Genomic DNA, 25,156 nt, shown 5'->3' on the forward strand with positions numbered 1-25,156 from the left:
AGAACCGTTCTGCAGAAATACCAAAAGTTGGTGGCGGAAAACAAAAAAAAAATGGTCTTCCTCAAGAAAGCGTTGTTGCTCCCACATTATTTGACTTGTACCCCAAAGAGTAGCCACATAACTTCTTTGCGCTTTACAACGTAGGCGAATATTAAGAAGCCAACAGCCTGAAGCCAGATCCTAGCAAAATTATACTCAGCGGTTTACACCACCACAATGAACATGCCAAATACAAATTAAAAGTCCCATGGCTACGAACTCCTCTCAGTCACAACTCTGCCCCACAGTACCTCGCAGTTATTCTAGATAGGAGTCTGACATGCAAGGAGCTGTGCGATAGTGCCAGAATTAAGGTCGCAGCACAAAAAAATCTCCTAGAAAAAGTTAAAGACACAAGTTGCGGAGCAAGCCCACATGTGTGTCGAACGTTGGGTTTTCTCCCAAACTTGCCACTCGAAGCAGGTTGACTCTGCTCTTCACCAAACATGACGTCAGGTGACAGGATGTTTGATACCAGTTCCAAACGAGAAAATGCAGGTTCTGACCGGAATAGCACCGCCCGACATCAAACGGTAACAGACAAATCCGAAATGAGCAAACTCAATAGGATACCCACTTCATGAGCATGAACCTTGTGGTGTCACCGCCAGACACCACACTTGCTAGGTGGTAGCTTTAAATTGTCGGCATCTCAATCAGCTGCGCCTCTGTCGTCGCACGGGTTCTGCCGCTCCCCGTCTGCTTTCAGCGAGTGCTAGTAAGTCTCTCGAGACCTGCCGTGTGGTGGCGCTCGGTCTGCGATCACTGACAGTGGCGACACGCGGGTCCGACATGTACTAATGGACCGCGACCGATTTAAAGCTACCACCTAGCAAGAGTGGTGTCTGGCGGTGACACCACATTCCTCCCCCGCAAATCGGCGAACGGTCGTGTTATAAGGCTTCCGCCTGCCGTGGGGAGGACCCCATGTTGGCGTATGCGATGAGGTGGGGAGCCTAACAACAGGCGAGGCTATGCCACCCGCACCCGGCCATTCGGTCCGAGGGGAGCTAGGAAACGCCTGAAAACCTAGTCCAGGGTGCACGCCAACATGCGGTGTATGCGCCCGTAGAGAGACAGGAGGGGCCGAAGTGTCGACCTCCATTGCGTCGGGGCACCCGACAGACGAAGACGACATCTGGTCCGGAGCGGGCAAGAGTTCCATGTCGGAGGACTGCTGGTCACGGGAAGCGATCGGCGGCGCGTGACCCAGGGAGGCGCCAGGCGGATGCAGCGACGCGTCCACTGCGGGCGGCGCCGGCGGGAGAACAGGCGGCGGCGGCGCGTCGCCATGGGGCAAATTGGAAGGCAGCGTCGGTAACACCTGGGGATGAGGTGAGCCAGTAGATGGGCTGACACCGGACGGCACCGTCGCTGATTTGCGGGGGAGGAATGTGGTGTCACCGCCAGACACCACACTTGGTAGGTGGGAACTTTAAATCGGCCGCGGTCCATTAGTACATGTCGGACCCGCGTGTCGCCACTGTCAGTGATCGCAGACCGAGCGCCACCACACGTCAGGTCTCGAGAGACTTACTAGCACTCGCTGAAAGCAGACGGGGAGCGGCGGAACCCGTGCGACGACAGAGGCGCAGCTGATTGAGATGCCGACAATTTAAAGCTACCACCTAGCAAGTGTGGTGTCTGGAGGTGACACCACAAACCTGTTGCTCAACGTGTTCTTAGCAGCAAAAGCTTTATCTCAAGAAACGCTCGACTGGTGAAGTCAAAGGCAGAAGAGAGCCTTCATCGCTGGAAGGAGAGAGATAAATGTGACTGGATCACCCGTGAAACAGCCTGTCTCGGCCGGTATGAGGATCACTTAACCGTCTTCGCGTGGGAATTGGCCGAAGTAAAAGTGCCGTGTTAAAATGGGGACTCTGTGACAACTAAGATGTGTCCTGTGTGTGTGTGTGTGTGTGTGTGTGTGTGTGTGTGTGTGTGTGTGATGAGCCATTTACTTCACTGTCCCGTTTACACCACATCCTTTGGCTTCGTGACACAACAGAATCTGACATCAGCAAACCCAACAGCAGCGCACCTTGCTGAGGCGCTACACTAAGAAACGGTAACTTGTTCGTTCCGTAACAACTTATGTGTTAACATCACCCAGCACCGACCTAGACTGTTTTATGACCGCACCGAACAATTTCTCGCTTGCTCGAGCAGGAAACGTTTCCAGCAAACATCGGACATCTCAGCCGACCTTCTTAACGTTAATAGGACGTATCTGCTTACTTTCCGAAAGTTACTTTCTAGTAAACAGAGTTAGAAATGTGAATTGTCAGTATGAGTAGCGATTCCAGTATGGTCAGTTTGAGTTTTAGTAAAGTTATATATTAGCTATCATCACTTGAAGTAACAGGTATTGCCTCCAGCTCTTACAAGAGTTCTACAGCCTGCCATCGGTCAGGGGTACCGCCTCATAGCAACTGAAACGTTCCTAAAGTCCAGGTCCAAGAGTCATGAGTATCTGTTATAGATGAGTGGGAACTTGTCTTTCTCTGTTGATGCACACTGATATAGCAGTCAGTGTAACTCTTGAGAGCCTCCTACTACTTTTTGAACTAAATTGAGTATGTAACTGATACGACCTGGGGGGAAAATGCTATGAAAATATTCCCCTTTTTACACAGTTTTTATCAAAGAACTAATATTAAAGTTATCTGACTTGGACTGGATTGATATGTTCAGAAGTAGATAGCCTGAACTTATATTTATCTGAACGCAACATTGTAATAAAACTTTGTAATTTCTTCACAATATTTAAAGTGCCTTTGTGTCCTTCCTTATAGAAAGGACACACGCTATGAGAATGTTAAGCCCTCACCTTGTAGATCTTAGAGGCTATTCACAAAAGAAACTACAATACTGTTAAAGTAAGTGTCTGTTTACTTTACGAGAGGAATGTGTAAGTGCTATATCGGACCTGTCTCATCTGGAGATGGCAGAAAATATTAATGAGAATCTCCATGTTCCACAATACTACGATTAAGCTATTGGGCTAAAATTAGAAGAACTAAGTGCAGGTTATAACTATGTCGCTAATTATTACGAACGCTAGAGTTCATTATTGGAATTCACACCAGAGAAGATAGTAAACAGCGCTTACTTCAATATGTATCTTCCACACAGAGAGATAATTAAGCCTTTCACACATACAGTAATGAAAGTTGCTGTTTGCCATAAATAATTCATTTATAATCATCAGATCCAAGGAAGGCTGACGGTCTACTCGGATGAAAGCAGGAACTACGTAGTACTCCATTTACTGCAGAGATCAGATTACATCACACCTTTCATAACGAGCATCGGAACAATAGTAAGTAAGTGTTTTATCGTACAAATCATTACGTTACGTCTTCCGAGAGCCTATCAAAAACTTTTTAGACAAAAAGTTAATACAGGGTCACAGCTATACTTTCCATGATTGTTCGTCGTATGCGACAAAGATCACAATCACTGCGCGCAGAGTGGCAATGTAGGAAACTGATTGACTTTCTTACAGTGTGGCAGCAGTCATTACACAGTTATCATTCCAAACATATTCAGAGTAGGCATGAAGTCTCGAGGTACATGGAAGCACTAATTTACCTTATACTACCTAAATGCACGCAAAAAATTGGAAAATTTGTATTCTGCAGGCAAATTTTTTGAATAATGATTCCGCTGAAGGTAAAATGCATTTAATGGCTTGTGCTCACATCTACTACCAATTTAAGTATGAATAGAAAAGCACATGGGAAAAATCCATAATACGTTATAAATTTCATAAATTATTGTGGAGTGAAAATAAATCAAATGAAATTTAGACTAACTTGATGCCATTACACTATAATTCAGTAAGAAACTGCAATGTGACGATTATATTCGCCCTCCAACGGACCACGTGAGGTACAAATCCCCCCAAAAAAAATCAGAACAAAAGGAAAACCTATTGAATCTAAAATTCACGTAGTAAGGTAAAATATGCCATGCTCTACATTCACGGATGAATAAATGAAATACTAATATTGATCCTTCAACGCAGAAGAAACTTCTCTCTTTGAAAAGCGGATCTTAATCTTGGATACATAGGCAGGCACATCTATGAAACTGAAAAGTCTGTAACGACATATTAGATCAAGCTGCATCTGTTAACACCGGTCTCATCGTAAGTTCTCTATGTTGCAGCATGGAAATGGCCATCGAAAAGAAACACCATACCAAACACTGTATGAGTGCAGGCATTGTCCTCGCGATGCTCTTAGTCCCAGCGACTCCGGAATAAAAGACAGCCAAAAAACAGCTCGCAGAAGCGGAAAGCCGACTACAGAATGCTTTGTCTCACAGTCTACTTGGGCACGCTTCCTGCAAACTCTTGTGCGGTGACACTTGATTGGTCAGTCAGCTATTCCTCCAACGTAAAGTGTATAGATGTGAGGTGTGATCAAAAACTACGGTGAAAGAATTTTTTTCCGATAGCCTGATCCGTTGAGACAGACGGAGTCATGTTGGAGTTTGTTCTGACTCCTCAGTCAGCGTCCAGAGACGCCAGAATGAGGTTTTGTTTACCATGTCCGCCGCACAAAATGGTTCAAATGGCTCTGAGCACTATGGGACTTAACTTCTGAGGTCATCAGTCCCCTAGAACTTAGAACTACTTAAACCTGACTAACCTAAGGACATCACACACATCCATGCCTGAGGCAGGATTCGAACCTGCGACCGTAGCGGTCGCGCGGCTCCAGACTGTAGCGCCTAGAACCGCTCGGCCACTCCGGCCGGCTCCGCCGCACATCATGGATTTCGGACAACTTCTGAACATTATGTTTCAAGATGCAATAAAATGCCAATATCGAGGACATAGTGCGATCAAAGCCTGTTGTAGGGGAGACGACTGTAAACACTTCATTTTACAAGGGCGTACTACAACGTTTGCAAACCATGTAGAAATAAAGAGATCAGAAAAATGAGCCAGTGGCTTCCTTCTTCACCACAGCAACTCGCCGCGCCATACCTCGCTTTTGTTTCGCGAGTTTTTGGCCGGAAAAATTGTTTCTGTCCGTCCACATCCTCCTTACTCACCAGATTTAGCACAATGCGACCTCTGGCTCCTGCCGAAAATTAAAACTTTGCTTAAAGGAAATCGTTTTGACACCACTCCTGGCAATGACAAAAGCAGCTGAAGGCACTTTCTAAAGAAGCCTTACAGCAATGCTTCCAATCGTGGATTCAACGTTGGGATAAGAGCGATGCTAGCCAGGGACAGTACTTTCAGGGAGATTAAATCATATTCCATGTAAGCTTATTACTTTTTAGAGTTTCGTGCCTCAATCTGTAAAAACGAACCCTTATGAGATCGCTTTGTTGTTAGTCTGTCTAGGTATCAAGTTCAAATTTATGTGGCATATTAAGGTCCACGGCCATTTGAGGTGTCAAAATTTTAAGCTTCTAAGCTAATGCAGCCAAAAGATACGGCTATTTATGTCACATATTTTGATACTCGAAAGCTCACTCATCAACACCTGTAGGGTGGTTCCCGATGACCTAAAATCGTGGGAGTCGACAAGAAGCAAGATTTCACAGCACAAGTGAATGAAAAAATCTGGGACTTGTTAATCGTGGAGATTCTCGATTCCCGGGATGGGTGAACATATACTTATACATATAACATTAAGTTTGTACGGAAACCTGAGTGCTCGAGTCCTACTCGCAGCGGACCAATATTTTTGAAATAAAACTATTCGCTTTGTTCTTTGAGCACACCTCGTATATTACCTTCACTAGATAGCCAAAGACTGTAGCTTGTTTTAGCAGACGAGAACGTGAGAGCAGTATCTTTGCACCTCGCCGGAGGCATCAAACTTCCGAAAAAATAAATAAGTTGAAAAACATTGTTCAACGCTCGGCTTTCACTTTGTACTGAAATTAAATTATAACTCACAACGCAGCATAAACGTTGCAGGCTGCCGGCGAACACTTCGAACAAATGAGCTTCCAACAGCTGTTGAATGTTTTTAAAACACCCACGATTTTCAGTCAATCAGCTAGAGAAGCAAACTGCAAATATTTGCATTCTTATCTCACTCCTGCTTGTAGTATACCCACTGGAAAATACTGCTTCCCGCCAGGACTTCTTATAATTATATTTCCCAACAGGTGCAGGAAAGCCCCTGCTGCCATGGGAAAAACGGTCTAATAGGTTAAGACAACAATCCAACTCAGGCGGAATAGGGAAAAGCTAGTTCCTCTGCTCCAGGCTAGACTAAACCAGAGAGATAAACACGTAGAGTGGCCGGGAATTACGTATAAGAAAGTTCCTTAGCCGAGAATCCGCCTCGGTAAAGAAGTGGAAATGTGAGGATGTACCCGCGTGGAGATGGTGCGGCACGTGACCGCTCAGCTGCGGACGCTGTCACGTGCAGCAGGTGGCAGGTGCGCAACGGCTGAAGGTCGCGCTGGGGGCCTTTATACGTAGCGTTGCGCAAGGCGCGAGCACACGGCGCGAGACCTTTGCAGGCGAATTGCCGCTGAAGCGCACAGCCTTGCCAACAGCTTCCCACAGCGCTATTACCGCGTTAACGGAATCGCCTCTCTCGGTTGTGGCGCTGTGCCAGGCAAGACAGTTCTGCCAGCGGCGCTTTGCAGGGGAACGCCTGACTTGAGATCGCCGTTTACACTTGCTTTCACATCGCCACACTAGAGCCAGCACCCGTAGTCGAGGTCGCTAAAGCCGGCGGCACTCGGACCGTGCTGTCGAACGTTAACGTTGAGCGTGCCAAGTTTAACGTGCTGCTGAACGCTCAGGAGCGATGTGACTTGTGCATATGGTACGTGGGCCCCAACGTTGTATACGCGATCGCAACGCACTCCAGCGACCGTTGAGGGATGTTTCTAGTTCGTAAATCACACTGTTTACTCAACGGGCGCGCGTAAAATTCCCACGTTAGCTCTATTAAAACGCACATTTCCTCCATCGTCCACGAAAAGGAAAGTACCATGTCCAATCAATAAGGACACAGGCTTATAAAAGTTCCATTACAAACAGTGCGGTACAAATTTGAAATACTTCTCCGCATAAGATAAACATTATTTCATCATTTCCACATTTTAGTAAAACCCCAGGGTCGGTCTTACTTGATCACTGTTCCTACCCAGTAGCAGAATCTTTGCAACATGTGAATTACGAAGCGTAAAAGGAGCAAAATATCTGTATACAGGTAGCGCAAGCTGTCCTGTAGTTTAAGCCAATCGGACAAAGTCACCCCTGAAAAAAAGGTAAACTTATATTTACATAACATCAAATATTATAGTATATACTTATATTAAACTAATAATAAAGTATCAGAACCTTATAAAAACGCGAATGTTAGGGGAAAAAAATTGGAAGTCTTACGACGTGAACTACTGCCCCAACAAATAACCATTACTGTAGAGAGACGCTACTCACTACGCTAAACCAACAGTACCTCTGAACTGTGTCATATTTACTTAGCCCTTGGTGAAAACTTTAATCGTAGGTAATTATGTTACTAATTGAAATTTAATTATAACAAATTGTACCAAGAACAGTGCGTTTTGGGTGGATCTTCAGTGCGTCGCTGCCATCAAATAGCCTACTCTCATAATACGCAAGTTACAATAATTCTTTGGCTTCGAATATGATGTTTCTCATTAATTTATTGGATCGAATCACACAACTAACAATGGGTTTTCCAGTGATTCTCAATTTGCTGGTGCTCAGAAACGACATATATACATATAGGCTTGAAATGAATTCCAATATGGCGCCTCACAACTCTGTACTGAAGGGAGACGGCTTCCGTGTGACGTAGGTGGCGTTGTTCCATCTCATTGGCCAACGCTCAGACGCACGCTCATCATATCCGACATGTAGATATTGCTCTGGACGTTCGGAAAGTCCCGAAAGTGCTATTCCACGCTGTGACGTCAGAAACTCGGCACGCTCAACGCTCAACGTTCGGATGCACGGTCCGTGTGCCAACGGCTTAACGTACGCCTTAGCGGTGCCACTCGACTTGGAGGCAGGCCGTTTCGAATCCTGGTAGCGGATGAAATCTTCACATGTCAGTATCTGGTCGGCAAGGGGAAGAGCGGTGGTGGCGTACGTCCTGGACTAAATATCTAACCCCTCTCCAGTGTGACATGAAGTGAAGGCATGTGACACTTTTGATGGTGATCCGTCTGTCGGAAAGAGGCGTTAAGCTCGGCAACCCCCTTGGTGCCATTGGAGAAGACTAGGCTATGCGTCGGCACCAGGTTGCACTCTCTCACTTCTCATCACCATCGTCTTACAATACAAACAGAACACTACACACCACACTCACCTGCATTCCACAAATACACATACAACATAAACATCATACAAACAGATCCATTACGCTCACCTACACTCTACAAATGCATACACTGAGGTGACAGCCGGCCGCGGTGGCCGAGCGGTTCTAGGCGCTTCAGTCCGGAACCGCGCGACTGCTACGGTCACGGGTTCGAATCGTGCCTCGGGCATGGATGTGTGTGATGTCCTTAGGTTAGGTAGGTTTAAGTATTTCTAAGTTTAGGGGACTGATGACCTCAGATGTTAAGTCCCATAGCGCTTAGAGCTATTGAACCATTTGAGGTGACAAAAGTTGTGGGATAGCAATATGCGAAGATACAGATGGCGGTGGTATCGCGTACACAAGGTATAAAAGGGCAGCGCATTGGCGGAGCTGTCATTTGTAACCAGGTGATTCACGTAAAAAGGCTTCCGACCTCATTATGGCCGCACGACGAGAATGAACAGACTTTGAATGCGGAATGGTAGTTGGAGCTGGACGCACAGGACATTCCATTTCGGAAATCGCTACGGAATTCAGTATTCCGAGATTCACAGAGTCAAGAGTACGCCGAAAATACCACATTTCAAGCGTTACCCCTCGCCATGGACAACGTAGTTGCCGATAGCCTTAAATTTAAGACCGTGGAAAACGGAGTTAACGTAGAGTTGTCAGGGCTAACTGACAACCAGCATTGCGCGAAATAATTGCAGAAAATAATGTGAGACGTACCGCGAACGTATCCGTTAGGACAGTGCGGCGAAATTTGGCGTTTATCGGATAAGGCAGCAGACGACTGACGCGATTGCCTGTGCTAAAAGCACGACATTGCCTGCAGCTTCTGGGATCGTAGCGTTATCGGTTGGACCATAGACGACTGCAAAACCGATGCCTGGTCAAATGAGTCCCAATTACAGTTAGTAGGAGTCGGTGGTAGAGTTAGAGTGTGACGCAGACCCCATAAACCATCGACCCAGGTCGTCAACAAGACACCGTGCAAGCTGGTAGTGGGTCCACAACGATGTGCGCTGTGTTTACTTGGAATGGACTGGGTCCTCTGGTCCAAATGAAATGAAACGTCGCGTGGCGAGGGTCTCCCGGCGGGTAGACCTGGCCCCCTGGTGCAAGTTTTCGGACGTGACGCCACTCCGGCGACTTGTGCGTTTATGAGAATGAAATGATGATGAAGACGACACAAACACCCAGTCCCTGAGCGGAGAAAATCTCCAACCCAGCCGGGAATCGAACCCGGGCCCCCCGGTATGACAAGCCGACGCGCTGTCCACTCAGCTACGGTGGCGGACTCTGGTCCAATTGAACCGATGCTTGACTGGAAACGATTGTTGGGCTACTTGGAGACCATTTGCAGCCATTCATGTTCCCAAGCAACCATGGAATTTTTATGGATGACGATGCCCTATGTCACGGGGCTACAATTATTCACGATTACTTTGAAGAATGTTCTGGACTATTCGAGCTAATGATTTGACCAACCAGATCGTCCGACATGGATCCCATCGAACATTTATGGGACATAATCGAGAGTTAAGTTCGTGCAATAAATTGTGCCTCAGCAACGCTTTCGCAGTTGTGGACAAAAGATAGCATGGCTCAATATTTCTGTAGGGGGCTTTGTTGAGGCCACGTCACGTCGAGTTGCTGCTATACTCCGGGCGAAAGGCAGGCCGACACAGTATGGGGAGGTATCGCATGACCTTTGTCACCTCAGTGCACACGAAACAGCTCTCACCTATCCGCCAGGAAAGGGGTCAGTGTGCAAGGCGAAAGAACGTACTTTCTGACAGAGGGCTGAAACCACTCATTGGGATATCCCAAACAATAATGGCATACATTTACATCTACCGCACTAAAAGATGTGCTGCAGTGGAACCTCCTTTATCCAGGCCGCATTAATCCAGGTTCGTCGCTCATGCGGATCGTTATTTTTTTGTACAGAAATTGTACGAAATTGGAGGGCCCGGAAATCACAGCAGCAACAATCGGCTGTGGCAACCATTAAATTTAAATTCAGTCAACTGTCATACACAGATGCTGACATGATGCCAGTTAAAAAATTAGCTTTGGACAATACAGTATTGCCATCGTTTGATGCTACTGATAAGATCACATCAGAGAAGAAGAAGGTATCAGTGTTCCAAGATGAAAAGTTCGATGCACTATGGGCAGTGATTTGTGATTCCACAGACGCAGTTTCCACACTTAATAAAAAAAAACTGGTGACAATGTCGACCACTCGGAATTCGTTGGACCGTTTGCAAAAATGCGAAGACGTTCAGCCATACGTATTCATGACATTACGAGAAGGCGGTTTTTGCCTCTAATAACGTTAGTACAACAATTCGCGCTCAGCCACGCGGACGTTAAAAAAAGGAAATGTAACAGAACTCTTACCGACAATGTATGCAATTGCAGTGGTTGATAGAGTGCCGCGCCGTTGATAGATCCACAGTTCAATCGATCAGGTACTTTTCCAGCGTTGACTACGCTTTACTACAAGAAAACGATTCCACACCGTAGACAAATCTCTCTTTCAAGACAAACTAATTTTGCATTCACATAATATATATTTTCACTCTTCCTCATTCTAGATAAAACGGGAGTACTTGGATTTCAGTTAAGCTAGTTCTAGCGAAATTTAACTTCCAGGACCACAAAAAAAGAAGAACTTCACAACGACAGTATTTACAATATACAAATATCATGTTACTTCACAAAGCGAAATAGCTAAAATGTGTATCTAATAGATGATTTGAGCAAAATTACTAAACTTTACTTCTCATTGTTAATAAAATAAAGAAACAACTGCGAATACACTGTAGGAAGTGACGCAATGACTCTAAGGTGGCCAGCATTGGTGAGTTTCAACGCGTATGACGGTGTGATTTCTGAAGAGAAATTTAGCGGCGTTTGCTGCCCTGCAGGCAATGACAGTAGTGATGATAGATGAGCTAACGAAGTTGGCGCTCAACCTAAAGTCACTGACGCGCACGTGGGCGAGACAATAATTATTCATTTTAAACGTCGGATGGAAACTACTGTGGCCGAAATAAGGCTTGTGAAACGCTTGCGTGATCGTGCTGCACGTAAACGTAAGACGAGCCTGGCTCAAAAGAAACTTACTGGTTGACTGTTGTTTTCCCTAATATCAGCTCACAATAAATGAATATAATTTACAGTTTTTGCATTTACTTGAAAGTAAATGTATTGTGTGTTTTTATAATATTTAATAAACGTCACTTATTTTTTAACTTCGCGAATTATCCTGATTTTCAGTAATCTGCATGAATTACAGTCCCACACAGCCAAAATGAATTTTCTACTGTGCTAGTGCTGTCCGTAACGTGTCGATAGCACTGGAAGAAACTGGGCCAGGAGCAGCAGCCTGCAGTTTCTCTTTTACGTAGTTGTAAAATGTGGCGCAAAGACGTGTCAGATTAACAAAATGGGTTCAGATGAAGTGCAAATACTAGCGACAAAATCTTTGCGATTGCGCAAATGATCATGCCCATCAGGGTACACCATACTCTTCGGGGCAAGGAGATAAAGACTGTCACGATGAAGAAAGACTGCCTTGTGGCGCGAAACGGCTTTCGCTACAAGGCAATCACTGAGCAGCGTGTCAACGTCGGTCATATCCAAGAGGATGCGAAATTAACACTTCGATGAGAACTACAGGTAGAGGTTTTCTTTCTGCAAACTCTGGATTATAAAATTGCTTGGCTACAATAGGTTGAGCACCTTCGCAACGTATCGTGCAGGGCTTATGATTGGTGATTGTGTCCAGTGTTCTTGCCTGTTTATTACGTTCTTCAGATAAGAGTGTACGAAAGGTTTTTCGAGCGTATAAGATGAAGATGAAATGGGAGGTATGATACTGCGTGAAGAGTTTGACAGGGCACTGAAAGACCTAAGTCGAAACAAGGCCCCAGGAGTAGACAACATTCCATTATAGCTACTGACAGCCTTGGGAGAGCCAGTCCTGACAAAACTCTACCGTCTGGTGAGCAAGATGTATGAGACAGGCGAAATTCCCTCGGACTTCAAGAAGAATATAATAATTCCAATCCCAAAGAAAGCAGGTGTTGACAGATGTGAAAATTACCGAACTATCAGTTTAATGCCCGCATCTCGTGGTCGTGCGGTAGCGTTCTCGCTTCCCACGCCCGGGTTCCCGGGTTCGATTGCCGGCGGGGTCAGGGATTTTCTCTGCCTCGTGATGGCTGGGTGTTGTGTGATGTCCTTAGGTTAGTTAGGTTTAAGTAGTTCTTAGTTCTAGGGGACTGATGACCATAGATGTTAAGTCCCATAGTGCTCAGAGCCATATCAGTTTAATAAGTCACAGCTGCAGAATACTAACGCGAATTCTTTACAGACGAATGGAAAAACTGGTAGAAGCCGACCTCGGGGAAGATCAGTTTGGACTCCATAGAAAATTTGGAACACGTGAGGCAATACTGACCCTACGACTTATCTTAGAAGAAAGATTAAGGAAAGGCAAACCTACGTTTCTAGCATTTGTAGACTTAGAGAAAGCTTTTGACAATGTTGACTGGAATACTCTCTTTCAAATTCTGAAGGTGGCAGGGGTAAAATACAGGGAGCGAAAGGCTATTTACAATTTGTACAGAAACCAGATGGTAGTTGTAACAGTCGATGGACATGAAAGGGAAGCAGTGGTTGGGAAGGGAGTGAGACAGGGTTGTAGCCTCTCCCCGACGTTATTCAATCTGTATATTGAGCAAGCAGTGAAGGAAACAAAAGAAAAGTTCGGAGTAGGTATTAAAATCCATGGAGAAGAAATAAAAACTTTGAGGTTCGCCGATGACATTGTACTTCTGTGAGAGACAGCAAAGGACTTGGAAGAGCAATTGAACGGAATGGACAGTGTCGTGAAAGGAGGGTATAGGATGAACATCAACAAAAGCAAAACAAGGATAATGGAATGTAGTCGGGTGATGCTGAGGGAATTAGATTAGGAAATGAGGCACTTAAAGTAGTAAAGGAGTTTTGCTATTTGGGGAGCAAAATAACTGATGATGGTCGAAGTAGAGAGGATATAAAATGTAGACTGGCAATGGCAAGGAAAGCGTTTCTGAAGAAGAGAAATTTGTTAACATCGAGTATTGATTTAAGTGTTAGGAAGTCGTTTCTGAAAGTATTTGTATGGAGTGTAGCCATGTATGGATGTGAAACGTGGACGATAAATACACTCCTGGAAATGGAAAAAAGAACACATTGACACCGGTGTGTCAGACCCACCATACTTGCTCCGGACACTGCGAGAGGGCTGTACAAGCAATGATCACACGCACGGCACAGCGGACACACCAGGAACCGCGGTGTTGGCCGTCGAATGGCGCTAGCTGCGCAGCATTTGTGCACCGCCGCCGTCAGTGTCAGCCAGGTTGCCGTGGCATACGGAGCTCCATCGCAGTCTTTAACACTGGTAGCATACCGCTACAGCGTGGACGTGAACCGTATGTGCAGTTGACGAACTTTGAGCGAGGGCGTATAGTGGGCATGCGGGAGGCCGGGTGGACGTACCGCCGAAATGCTCAACACGTGGGGCGTGAGGTCTCCACAGTACATCGATGTTGTCGCCAGTGGTCGGCGGAAGGTGCACGTGCCCGTCGACCTGGGACCGGACCGCAGCGACGCACGGATGCACGCCAAGATCGTAGGATCCTACGCAGTGCCGTAGGGGACCGCACCGCCACTTCCCAGCAAATTAGGGACACTGTTGCTCCTGGGGTATCGGCGAGGACCATTCGCAACCGTCTCCATGAAGCTGGGCTACGGTCCCGCACACCGTTAGGCCGTCTTCCGCTCACGCCCCAACATCGTGCAGCCCGCCTCCAGTGGTGTCGCGACAGGCGTGAATGGAGGGACGAATGGAGACGTGTCGTCTTCAGCGATGAGAGTCGCTTCTGCCTTGGTGCCAATGATGGTCGTATGCGTGTTTGGCGCCGTGCAGGTGAGCGCCACAATCAGGACTGCATACGACCGAGGCACACAGGGCCAACACCCGGCATCATGGTGTGGGGAGCGATCTCCTACACTGGCCGTACACCACTGGTGATCGTCGAGGGGACACTGAATAGTGCACGGTACATCCAAACCGTCATCGAACCCATCGTTCTACCATTCCTAGACCGGCAAGGGAACTTGCTGTTCCAACAGGACAATGCACGTCCGCATGTATCCCGTGCCACCCAACGTGCTCTAGAAGGTGTAAGTCAACTACCCTGGCCAGCAAGATCTCCGGATCTGTCCCCCATTGAGCATGTTTGGGACTGGATGAAGCGTCGTCTCACGCGGTCTGCACGTCCAGCACGAACGCTGGTCCAACTTAGGCGCCAGGTGGAAATGGCATGGCAAGCCGTTCCACAGGACTACATCCAGCATCTCTACGTTCGTCTCCATGGGAGAATAGCAGCCTGCATTGCTGCGAAAGGTGGATATACACTGTACTAGTGCCGACATTGTGCATGCTCTGTTGCCTGTGTCTATGTGCCTGTGGTTCTGTCAGTGTGATCATGTGATGTATCTGACCCCAGGAATGTGTCAATAAAGTTTCCCCTTCCTGGGCCAATGAATTCACGGTGTTCTTATTTCAATTTCCAGGAGTGTAGTTTGGACAAGAAGAGAATAGAAGCTTTCGAAATGTGGTGCTACAGAAGAATGCTGAAGAGTAGATGGGTAGACCACGTAACTAATGATGAAGTATTGAATAGAATCAGGGAGATGAGGAGTATGTGGCACAACTTGACAAAAAGAAGGGACCGGTTAATAGGACATGTTCTGAGGCATCAAGGGATCACAAATTTAGCATTGGAGGGCAGCGTGAAGGGTAAAAATCGTAGAGGGAGACCAAGAGATGAATACACTAAGCAGATTCAGAAGGATATGGGTTGCAATAAGTACTGGGAGATGAAGAAGCTTGTACAGGATAGAGTAGCATGGAGAACTGCATCAAACCAGTCTCAGGAAAGAAGACCACAGCAACAACAACGTGTTTGTGATGGTAGCAGCCATTAGAGACCGAAAAGCTCAAACTTGCAGTGCCTATCATCTTTATTAATGAACCACTCTTAAAGTTATATAAGACAGTGAAACTGATAGGGTTCTGTGTGTATTTTTTTTTACAAGTATGGGCCGCGTATAACTCACTGCAGGCAAGTACGTATAGTTCTGAGAAACTCTTAAATTTGCTTCAAGTGATTTAAGGAAACAAAATGAAACTTTAATACCTGGCAGGTTGATGTGAACTGGCGCCCACAACCATACTATACGAGAGTCGAGTGTCGAAACTACGTACATTCCAATCGATTGGTGCATGCGGGCATGAGCGACGCACACTGTGGTCACAGTCGATAAGAAACAACGTGCTGAGGCAAACAGTTACATCCAAGTGGCTAATTCGCTGTTTGCCTCTGTGCTGTGCACCTGAGTCCAGCGTTAGTAATCATGTAGCAGCTTACGCTGATCAGCGGTGTCGCCTGCAGCATCAGTGATGGCTTGTGTTCATTACTGTACAAAACTCGATAATGTCCAGTGAAGTGCTTTACCTCTACAGCTCCTGAGGAAGGTTGTCTACAAAAGAATCCGATTGCCTTATTTGACTCAGAGTGGCCGAGCGGTTCTAGGCGCTACAGTCTGAAACCGCACGACCGCTACGGTCGCAGGTTCGAATCCTGCCTCGGGCATGGATGTGTGTGATGTCCTTAGGTTAGTTAGGTTTACGTAGTTCTAAGTTCTAGGGGACTGATGACCTCAGAAGATAAGTCCCATAGTGTTTAGAGCCATTTGAACCTTATTTGACTCGCCTTTGATGCTTACCTTTATTCATTTCACATGCATGTTTGAATCAATGAACAGATCTAACAGACTTTCACCAAAACATGCAGTGAACAAAACAAAAATTGCAGCTGGTCGAACTTCAGTAAATAAGCAGTTCAGTAATCTATACAGGGTGTTACAAAAAGGTACGGCCAAACTGTCAGGAAACATTCCTCTCACACAAAGAAAGAAAATATGTTATGTGGACATGTGTCCGGAAACGCTTACTTTCCATGTTAGAGCTCATTTTATTACTTCTCTTCAAATCACAGTAATCATTGACTGGAAACACACAGCAACAGAACGTACCAGCGTGACTTCAAACACTTTGTTACAGGAAATGTTCAAAATGTCCTCCGTTAGCGAGGATACATGCATCCAGCCTCCGTCGCATGGAATCCCTGATGCGCTGTGCAGCTCTGGAGAATGGCGTATTGTATCACAGCCGTCCACAATACGAACACGAAGAGTCTCTACATTTGGTACCGGGGTTGCGTAGACAAGAGCTTTCAAATGCCCCCATAAATGAAAGTCAAAGAGGGTTGAGGTCAGGAGAGCGTGGAGGCCATGGAATTGGTCCGTCTCTACCAATCCATCGGTCACCGAATCTGTTGCGTACGAACACTTCGACTGAAATGTGCAGGAGCTCCATCGTGCATGAACCACATGTTGTGTCGTACTTGTAAAGGCACATGTTCTAGCGGCACAGGTAGAGTATCCCGTATGAAATCATGATAACGTGCTCCATTGAGCGTAGGTGGAAGAACATGGAGCCCAATCAAGACATCACCATCAATGCCTGCCCAAACGTACACATAAAATCTGTGTTGATGGCGTGATTGTACAATTGCGTGCGGATTCTCGTCAGCCCACACATGTGGCGGTGAATCAAGGAAGTGCAGTACATACTGACGAAACTAAATTGAGCTCTAACATGGAAATTAAGCGTTTCCGGACACATGTCCACATACCATCTTTTCTTTATTTGTGTGTGAGGAATGTTTCCTGAAAGTTTGGCCGTACCTTTTTGTAACACCCTGTAGAAGAAGACAGAAACAAATTTAGTATGTGGTATATCCTGGTGTGAAAGTGCAATCTGTTATTGGAAGACTTTCTCGCAGGAAGTAGAATGTTACAGAAAAGGACCGCAGTTTAAAACCAATCATGGGTGACCATTCGGTCTGCCGAGCGTTGTTGGCAAAGCGGGGTGCACTCAGCCCTTGTGAGGCAAACTGAGAAGCTACTTTATTGAGAAGTAGCGGCTCCGGTGTCGTAAACTGACATACGGTCGGGAGAGGGGTGTGCTGACCATATGCCCCTCCACATGCGCATCCAGTGACCCCTGTGGGCTGAGGATGACACGGCGGCCGGTCGGTAACCATTGGGCGTTCACGGCCGGTTCGGGCGGAATTTAGTTTTTATAACAGTATTTAGGTTTATGATGAATGTATAATTGGAAATATCAGGTACTAATAAGGAAGTGCCAGTAGCACATACAAAAAAAAAAAAAAAAAAAACAGCTACTGTCATTGACGAAATCGGTAGCTCTCTCAAAACATCCTTAAGATATTCTGACACGTTATAGTTGGCCAACAGATCTTTCACCACCAGCAAATTAATCGTGCGGTTACACATATACGTGTAGGAAACACTGTGATATACCTGTAATAGATCTTGAACTCTCTATCCATTGCTGCCAAATAATAAGAGCTAGTTTTGAAAAATTCATCAATCTACAGGCCTGTAAACAATCTGCTTCAGACCACAAATTTCAGGATCTTTCGAGGACTTTGCTAAAGCAAAGCTGTGAGGAAGTATCTGCAGAAAATAACATAGATGCAAAATCCTCCCCATTTTCTACGTTATTTAAGTGGAATATTTTGTTTTTTTCAGACACTTGCGAAAGTATCCAAACCAATAGCGATGTCTGACATACAGATAAGTAAATAACAGCAGATAGTTACAAATCAACCAGACACCCGAAATGTCTCATCTACATAATATAATCCATAGTGAGCTGGAGTACCAAACCTGTACCAGCATTACAAAAATGAATACATGGAACTACTGCTCATTGCAAAAAGTTGTCCTATTCGAACCAATGGCCTCGCTGTTGACAGGATGTTGCAGCCCAAGCTTTCTTTCTCTTTTCAGATCACAGGAAGAATGACAGAGTCACTAAAATATATTTGAAATCCACTGTATCTTTATTAGTGTGCGCAACTAGGTGAACCACAATTGCAACGCTTGTTGTGATGTCGATGTCCGTCAAATCGACCTAATTTTCTCTCTTAATTTATATCTAAGTGTGACTTGGTCTAACAAATATTAGCACCACAAAAAGGCGGAAATAATACTGAGTCATCTTGTTAACTCAGGTTTCATCATTATCTGCAATGTTTATCATTAGAATGGATTATACCTTATAAAATTTCTTTGATCGTGCTAGACGAGACACTGTTACTAAGAAGAGTACTTCCATCATTCAGAGAGCGAAAGTATAGATTCCTAACAGATAGTTCTCTTTCGCTGAAACATAAAAAAAAAAAAATAAATAAATAAATAAATAAATAAAAAAATTCCTTTCGCTTCAGAGCGATATTACTTTACTCAGAATATCGTTTTCATGTGTCTCTGAAATACATACGCTCACATACATGCCGAAACTGTGAAATGTAATAACAATTTTTTCTCAGTACTAGACCAATATTTTGTGTGTATTAAGACCAAAGATAAGCTATAAACATAGATTTTCATAGAAAACGAATACATTATACTTTTATTCCTTTCAGTAACGATACTGGTTGAGACAAGTAGTACTCTCTCTAAATTCCGTCCATCGGCTCTGGTGGCAGCACAGGTAGCGACCGCCCGTTGTGTCAGTCTCTTCCAACGACGTCATTCGATGTGGTATGGAGGGGTGTGTGGTGAGCTCGCCGCTCTCCCGTTGTCTATTTTCTCGACCTCGAGCCGCTACTACTCTGTCAAGCAACTCCTCAGTTGGCATCACGAGGCTGGGAGTACTCCGTTCCATCTCCCAACGAAGGAAAATTACCTGAGTATCTGTGGAGAAGCCGTACTAACCCGTAGGTCCTGAAGAGGAGCAGTAGCTTTTTCAGTAGTTGTTGGGCAACAGTCTGGATGATTCAGCCTTGTAACATAGCCAACATGATGTTGCTGTGCTGCTACTGCGAACGGCTGAAAGCAAAGAGAAACTACAGTCCTTTTCCGAGGGTATGCAGCTCTGTGTTTGGTTTAAGGATGGGATAGTCTTAAGTAAAATATTCTGGAGGTAAAATGGTCCCCAATTAGGATCTGCAGACGGGAACTACTCAGGAAGATGTCATGATAGGGAAATACAAAAGCGGCATTTTATGGGTCAGAGTGCTTGGAATGTTTCATATTTTATTGTCTAGGTAGATTAGAGGATTTAAAAGCGGAAATGGATAGGCTGAAGTTCGATAAAGTGGGAATCTGCGAAACGCGATGAGGAGAAGAAGACTTCTGGTCAAGTGAGTACAGAGTTATAAACACTAAATCAGGTAGGAGTAGGCTTAATTGTGATTAAGAAAATAGGAATGCCGGTAAGTTGCTATGAACAGCATGGTGACACGTTATCATAACAAAGTTACATGCAAAGCGAACATCTACATCAGCATTACAAGTTTATATGCCATATAGTTCTGCAGATGAGGAGACTGAAAGAATGTATATTGACATAAAAAAATTATTCAGATAGTTAATGGAGACGAAAATTTAATTCAGGTGGGGTACTGGAATTCGGTAATAGCAAAAGTAAGAGAAGGAAAAATAGTACGAGAAAATGAACTGGGGGACAGGGAGGTAGAGGAAGGGAAATAAATGAAACAGGAAGTCAGCTGGTTGAATCCTGCACGCAGCGTATGGAAATGAAAAACAGGATGTCAGATGGTAGAATTTTGCGCGCAGCGTAAATTAATCACCACAAACACAGTTTGTACCCAGAGAAGGGATCTGGAGACACTGTAAGGTTCCGCATTGATTACAAAAGGTGTAAGGGGCATAATTGCCGATATTTCTATGACGGTGTACTGAACAACATTGCGTCAGTATTTAAGTCATTTGCACACTAATGATTATAGCTATTGTGAGTCGTATGTTTTTAGTTTGGCTAGTACCTTCAAGAGTACATGTGGCAAGAGCAAGCCGTTAATGCTTATTTTCCCCTGTGCAACATGTCAAGTGTTGAAGCGTGGACTCCTGAACCCAAAATGGTTTGTCTATACTGACAGGGATAGTCTGTTTAGTGGTGCAGTTACGATCATGCAGAAAACATCAGGTAGTAAATGATGTGACGTGCTTGCTGGAACACAGAGAAAAAACAACCAACACACTGACGTGTATAAATATTAAGGTACCACAATAAAAATATTTGCGCTTGTACTCGTTACACTCTGTATAATGGTAAGATAAAGATTTCGAAACCACATTTTAAACAGTAATAAGGAGGAGTAAAATCTGACTATAATTAATTGGCTTTCGACTGCAGATTAAAACCGACTTAACTGTAGATGTGTATGAACCTAAGAACGTGGGACTTAGACAAGTTGAAAAAACCACAGGTTGTTGAGACTAGAAGGGAACATTACACAACGACTGATTGAAAAAGGTGCAAGAACACAACAGAAGACGAATGGGCGGCCTTGGGAAATGAAATAGTTAAGGAGACAGAAGATCAAATAAGCAAAAAGACAAAGCCCATTGCGAACTCTTGGATAACACATGAGATACTGAATGTAATTGACGAAAGGAAAATTATAAAAACGTAGCTGTTGGACCATCACATTTCATTCGCACCCTGTAACCAGACGAGCCAGCCTGCTGTCTCCAAATTCTGCAGACAGGGCCACAGTATGGTATGGCTGAAGTAGTGCGATGCAAGCCACCAGCCTGGCACATTGGATAGCTTGATTACCTCGAGAAGCCGACTGCCTGGGCCCGCACATGACAGAAAGCGGCGCCTTTTCATAGAAACCCCTGGTGGAGATAGTATAAATAATTGACGCCGCAGCCACATTTAACTGTTGTCGCCTGGTGCCCGCACAGAGAATGCCCAAGCCAGCCGCCAACTCATTGTCGGCCACCTAGCCTCATCTACATCTAGCCGCTGGTCTATGGGCAGCCCCTAGTCTTGATGCTGGCGGGTCCTGAACTGGCGCCTTGACGCTGCTGCAGGCTAACTCAGCCAACTGCTGGACTCCGTCAAGGGGTCCTCGGTTCGCAGTCCGCTCTTGGGGGCGCCTAGTTCCTGATTTCCTGCTGCCGGCTGTTGGCGTTCGTCGCTTCCTCGCCTTTGCTGCTGGTGAGCCGGTCTGATGCAGCTCAAGCCGCAAGGCCTCTGACGCAAGCGAGTCTGACCTCTGACGTCCGTGCTCCACGAGCGCACCGCTGCGCTGGTGGGCTCTGCCGCCTGGAGGCACCGCACGTCATCAACATGACGTCTTATGCTGCGTGAATTCTGCTAAATAAACCTATTGCTGCTACCACTGCGTAGACGACTTTACGACGGCCGAGGAACTGGTGCTCGCGCCTAGGGTCCAGTCAATCTTACTGCAACGTCATCCAGGCAAGTTATGGGGTCAATGACGCTCGGACTACTCTGACGAGTAATAAAGCAAATGAATCAGGCAAAAGCGAGTACAGACGTCTAAAAAATGTAGGAAGCGGGAGACAGACGTGGGTAGCTGGGCACAATACAAGATTCAGTAGGCAGTAATCAAACGCGTTTACTTTTCTTTTCATAAGCTGTCATGCAGAAGGTAACAAGTGTTTCCAATCCCTGAATAACGTCTTTTGTCAACTCAACTGTAAACTGACTTTCTAGCTGCTGTGGTTCTCGCTCACCTAACAGCCGCTCTCCCGCGGAGCTGAGCTGTCGAAACGAGGCGACGATCTGCGCTGACGAACCAGCCCCGTGCGCTATCGTCGACCTCCTTTATGCCAGCGCCGGAGGGGGCGCTAGTGTTGTGTAATCTGCCCTGACTGGGGACGTGCTGCGTCTGGTTTGCGTGTACTGAAACGCTGGCGCCACCCCTCGGGGTCAGCAGATTCTGACGTTCGAGCTGGCGGGCTTTTTGACGGGAAGCGTACGAGTGGCCTCTTTCGATGACACCACAAAATGAAACTCACAGGAAGTGCGAAATGGCACAGCAGGAATGGCTAGACGAGAATTCCAATGCATGGGTCTAACTAAGTTAAAATAAAAAAAAAGGCAAGAGACTAAAGGACAAGTGGAAGACTTTAAGAGGGTAGGATGTCAAAAAGGCCGACTCGGAGCAGGAGAGGCACAACAGGACATTTTAATTTCCACTGTCTGTACTTTAACAAATAAATTCGTAAAACTTTGTCAGCATGACCAGGAAGGATCCAAGATTCACACATCATTTTACCCGTGACGTGCAGCAGATCTACCGTGGTGTTTTTTAGGTTATTACTCCTTCTCATTCCGAGAAAAAAATGTAACACTATTTTTTTCCTTTTAGGAAAGATGAGGCTGCCCTTCACTGGAACACTGCAGTACATCGCAGCGTTTACTGGTAAGCATCTGAAAATTACTTTCCTGAATGCTATAAAATAATGGAGTTGTTGAGGTAACAACATGTAATCGATTCGACAAGAGAAGTTTTCTTCTTTGTAATGAAAATGTTAGAATCCAGTTGGGGCAAGGGGAAGTTTCATCAGATTTTACTGTTGATAAAGATCCTTTCTTTTGGGAAATCAGTGACAAAACACGAGATCACGTAGTACAATACGGATTTAATCAGAATAGAAGCTGTGATTCTGTGAAGTCAGAGCGTGCATATTCTGATAAACGAAGATTTATGTTTAAGGATTTGTTTGAAAGGAAATTGTTGAATGGAGACATTGTGCAACGCGATTACTTGATTTACTCACCCAGTCAGGGATCACTTTACTGTGCACCATTTAAACTATTTGGGGTTCATCCCAGTACGCTACAAGTGGCTTTAGTAATTGGGAACACGCTAATCAAAGGGTGACTGAACATGAAAATTCCAGTGCACATCGCCATAAGTTTCAGACAAAGGGGAAATACTATCTACAGCTGAAAGTATTTGAGAAGGCAGTGGTTGTAGTGAAAAAACTTTGCTCAAGGGGACTGCCATTTCGTGGAAATGAAGAACAGTTTGGTTCCTTAAGGAATGGCAATGTGTTTAGAGCTGATAGCTGAATTTGATCGATTCTTAGCAACTCATATAACTAAAAATGGGAAACAGGGTAAAGGAAACACCTCATATTTACCATTTAGCACTTATGAAGAAATTATCAATATTATGGGGAAGACTGTCACAGAAAAGACTGTTATTGAATCAGAAACTACAGGGATATTGTAAAGAGCTTAACTCTAAAAATATTGCATTTTTGGCTGCAATACGGGGGAGTATTCTGGAACGTTTCAGTGCAGTGAGTACAGCACTACAGTCGGAAGAAGACGACATATCTGCAGTAGTGGAACTTTATACTTCACTTCTGACTTTCATTGATGAGATGACTAAGTCTTTTGAAGCGTACAAAAAGCTGACAGAGAGAAAATTGGAGACCATGCAACATCTTCTGCGAGTCAATGAAACTCAAGAAAAACGCTTGAAGAAACGAAAGAAATTCTTTGATGACTCTGGGTCAGAAAATGAAACAGTGGTTTGCAAATCTGAAGGTGACGTACTGAAGACCAGTTATTTAATTATTTTGAATAGGCTGTCCGCAGAGCTCAAAATTGTCTTGGTGTCTACAAAGAGTTTCCTGAAAAGTTCTCTTTCTTAATCCGTTTGATGGAAATGGACTCTGATGAAATGTATAATACTGAAAAACAGCTGAAGCATATTTACTCAGGGGACATAGAGGATTCTTTTGGAACACAATGTGCCCTTCTCAAAAGCTTCCTTTTGAGTTCTAGATACGACGAGAATGGTCCGCCTTTACCAGTCTTTAATAAAATGCTATATATATATATATATATATATATATATATATATATATATATATATATATATATATATATATATATATATATATAAAGTTATTGGGCCCATGGGCGTAACGTTATCTAAATACGGGGCTGTGTATGCGTAATATCAGAGAAACATTAAATGCAGATTCTTTCTCGAACTTAAAATCTTGCTAGTGTTTCTGTAAAGTTTTAGTCGGTCAAATCATGGTTTTCAGTTTGTCTACTGACACGCGTTTTCTGTCACTGACAGCTTGACCATTATTAATTCGCGAACATTGATTCATTCCGTAAAAAAGAAAAACGTGCAAGTCCCTGATGTGAGTGGGTTACGTTGCTGCTTGTAACATATTTAAATGAGCTAGTGGATGACGTCAGAAGCTCCGTGAGACGGTTCGCGGTAGATGTACACGGAAGCGCCAAGGAAACTGGTATAGGCACGTGTTATCAGATATGTAAGCAGGTAGAATACGGGGCTGCGGTCGGATACGCCTATATAAGATACCAAGTGACTGGTGCAGTTGTTAGATCGGCTACTGCTTCTACTATGGCAGGTTATCAAGATTTAAGTGAGTTTGAACATTGCGTTATAGACGGGCGCACGAGCGATGGGACACATCATCACCGAGGTAGTGATGAAGTGGGGATTTTCCCCTTACGACCATTTCACGAGTATACCGTGAATATCAGGAATCCGGTAAAACATCAAATTTCCGACGTCGTTGCGGCCGGAAAAAGATCCTGCAAGAACGGGACCAACGACGACTGAAGAGAATCGTTCAACGTGACAGAAGTGCAACTTTTCCGCTAATTGCTGCAAATTTCAGTGCTATGCCATCAACAACTGTCAGCGTGTGAATCATTCAACGAAACATCATCGATATGGGCTTTCGGAGCCGAAGGCCACTCGTGTACCGTCGATGACTGCAGGAGA

At 45.0% G+C, this 25,156-nt stretch overlaps 1 protein-coding gene across 3 annotated transcripts in view; it reads left to right on the top strand.

Annotated features, from left to right (window-relative positions):
• LOC124795395 (facilitated trehalose transporter Tret1-like) overlaps positions 1-25,156 on the top strand; it is a 129,576-nt gene that overhangs the window by 53,209 nt on the left and 51,211 nt on the right. For all 3 annotated transcript variants that reach the window (XM_047259409.1, XM_047259410.1, XM_047259408.1), the window contains one exon: positions 22,742-22,795. In XM_047259409.1, the coding sequence (XP_047115365.1) occupies positions 22,747-22,795 (49 nt within the window). In that variant the 5' untranslated portion in view covers positions 22,742-22,746. The remainder of the gene's footprint in view (positions 1-22,741; positions 22,796-25,156) is intronic.

Source organism: Schistocerca piceifrons, chromosome 4 (assembly GCF_021461385.2).
Source record: "Schistocerca piceifrons isolate TAMUIC-IGC-003096 chromosome 4, iqSchPice1.1, whole genome shotgun sequence".
Taxonomy (NCBI): Eukaryota; Metazoa; Arthropoda; class Insecta; order Orthoptera; family Acrididae; genus Schistocerca; species Schistocerca piceifrons.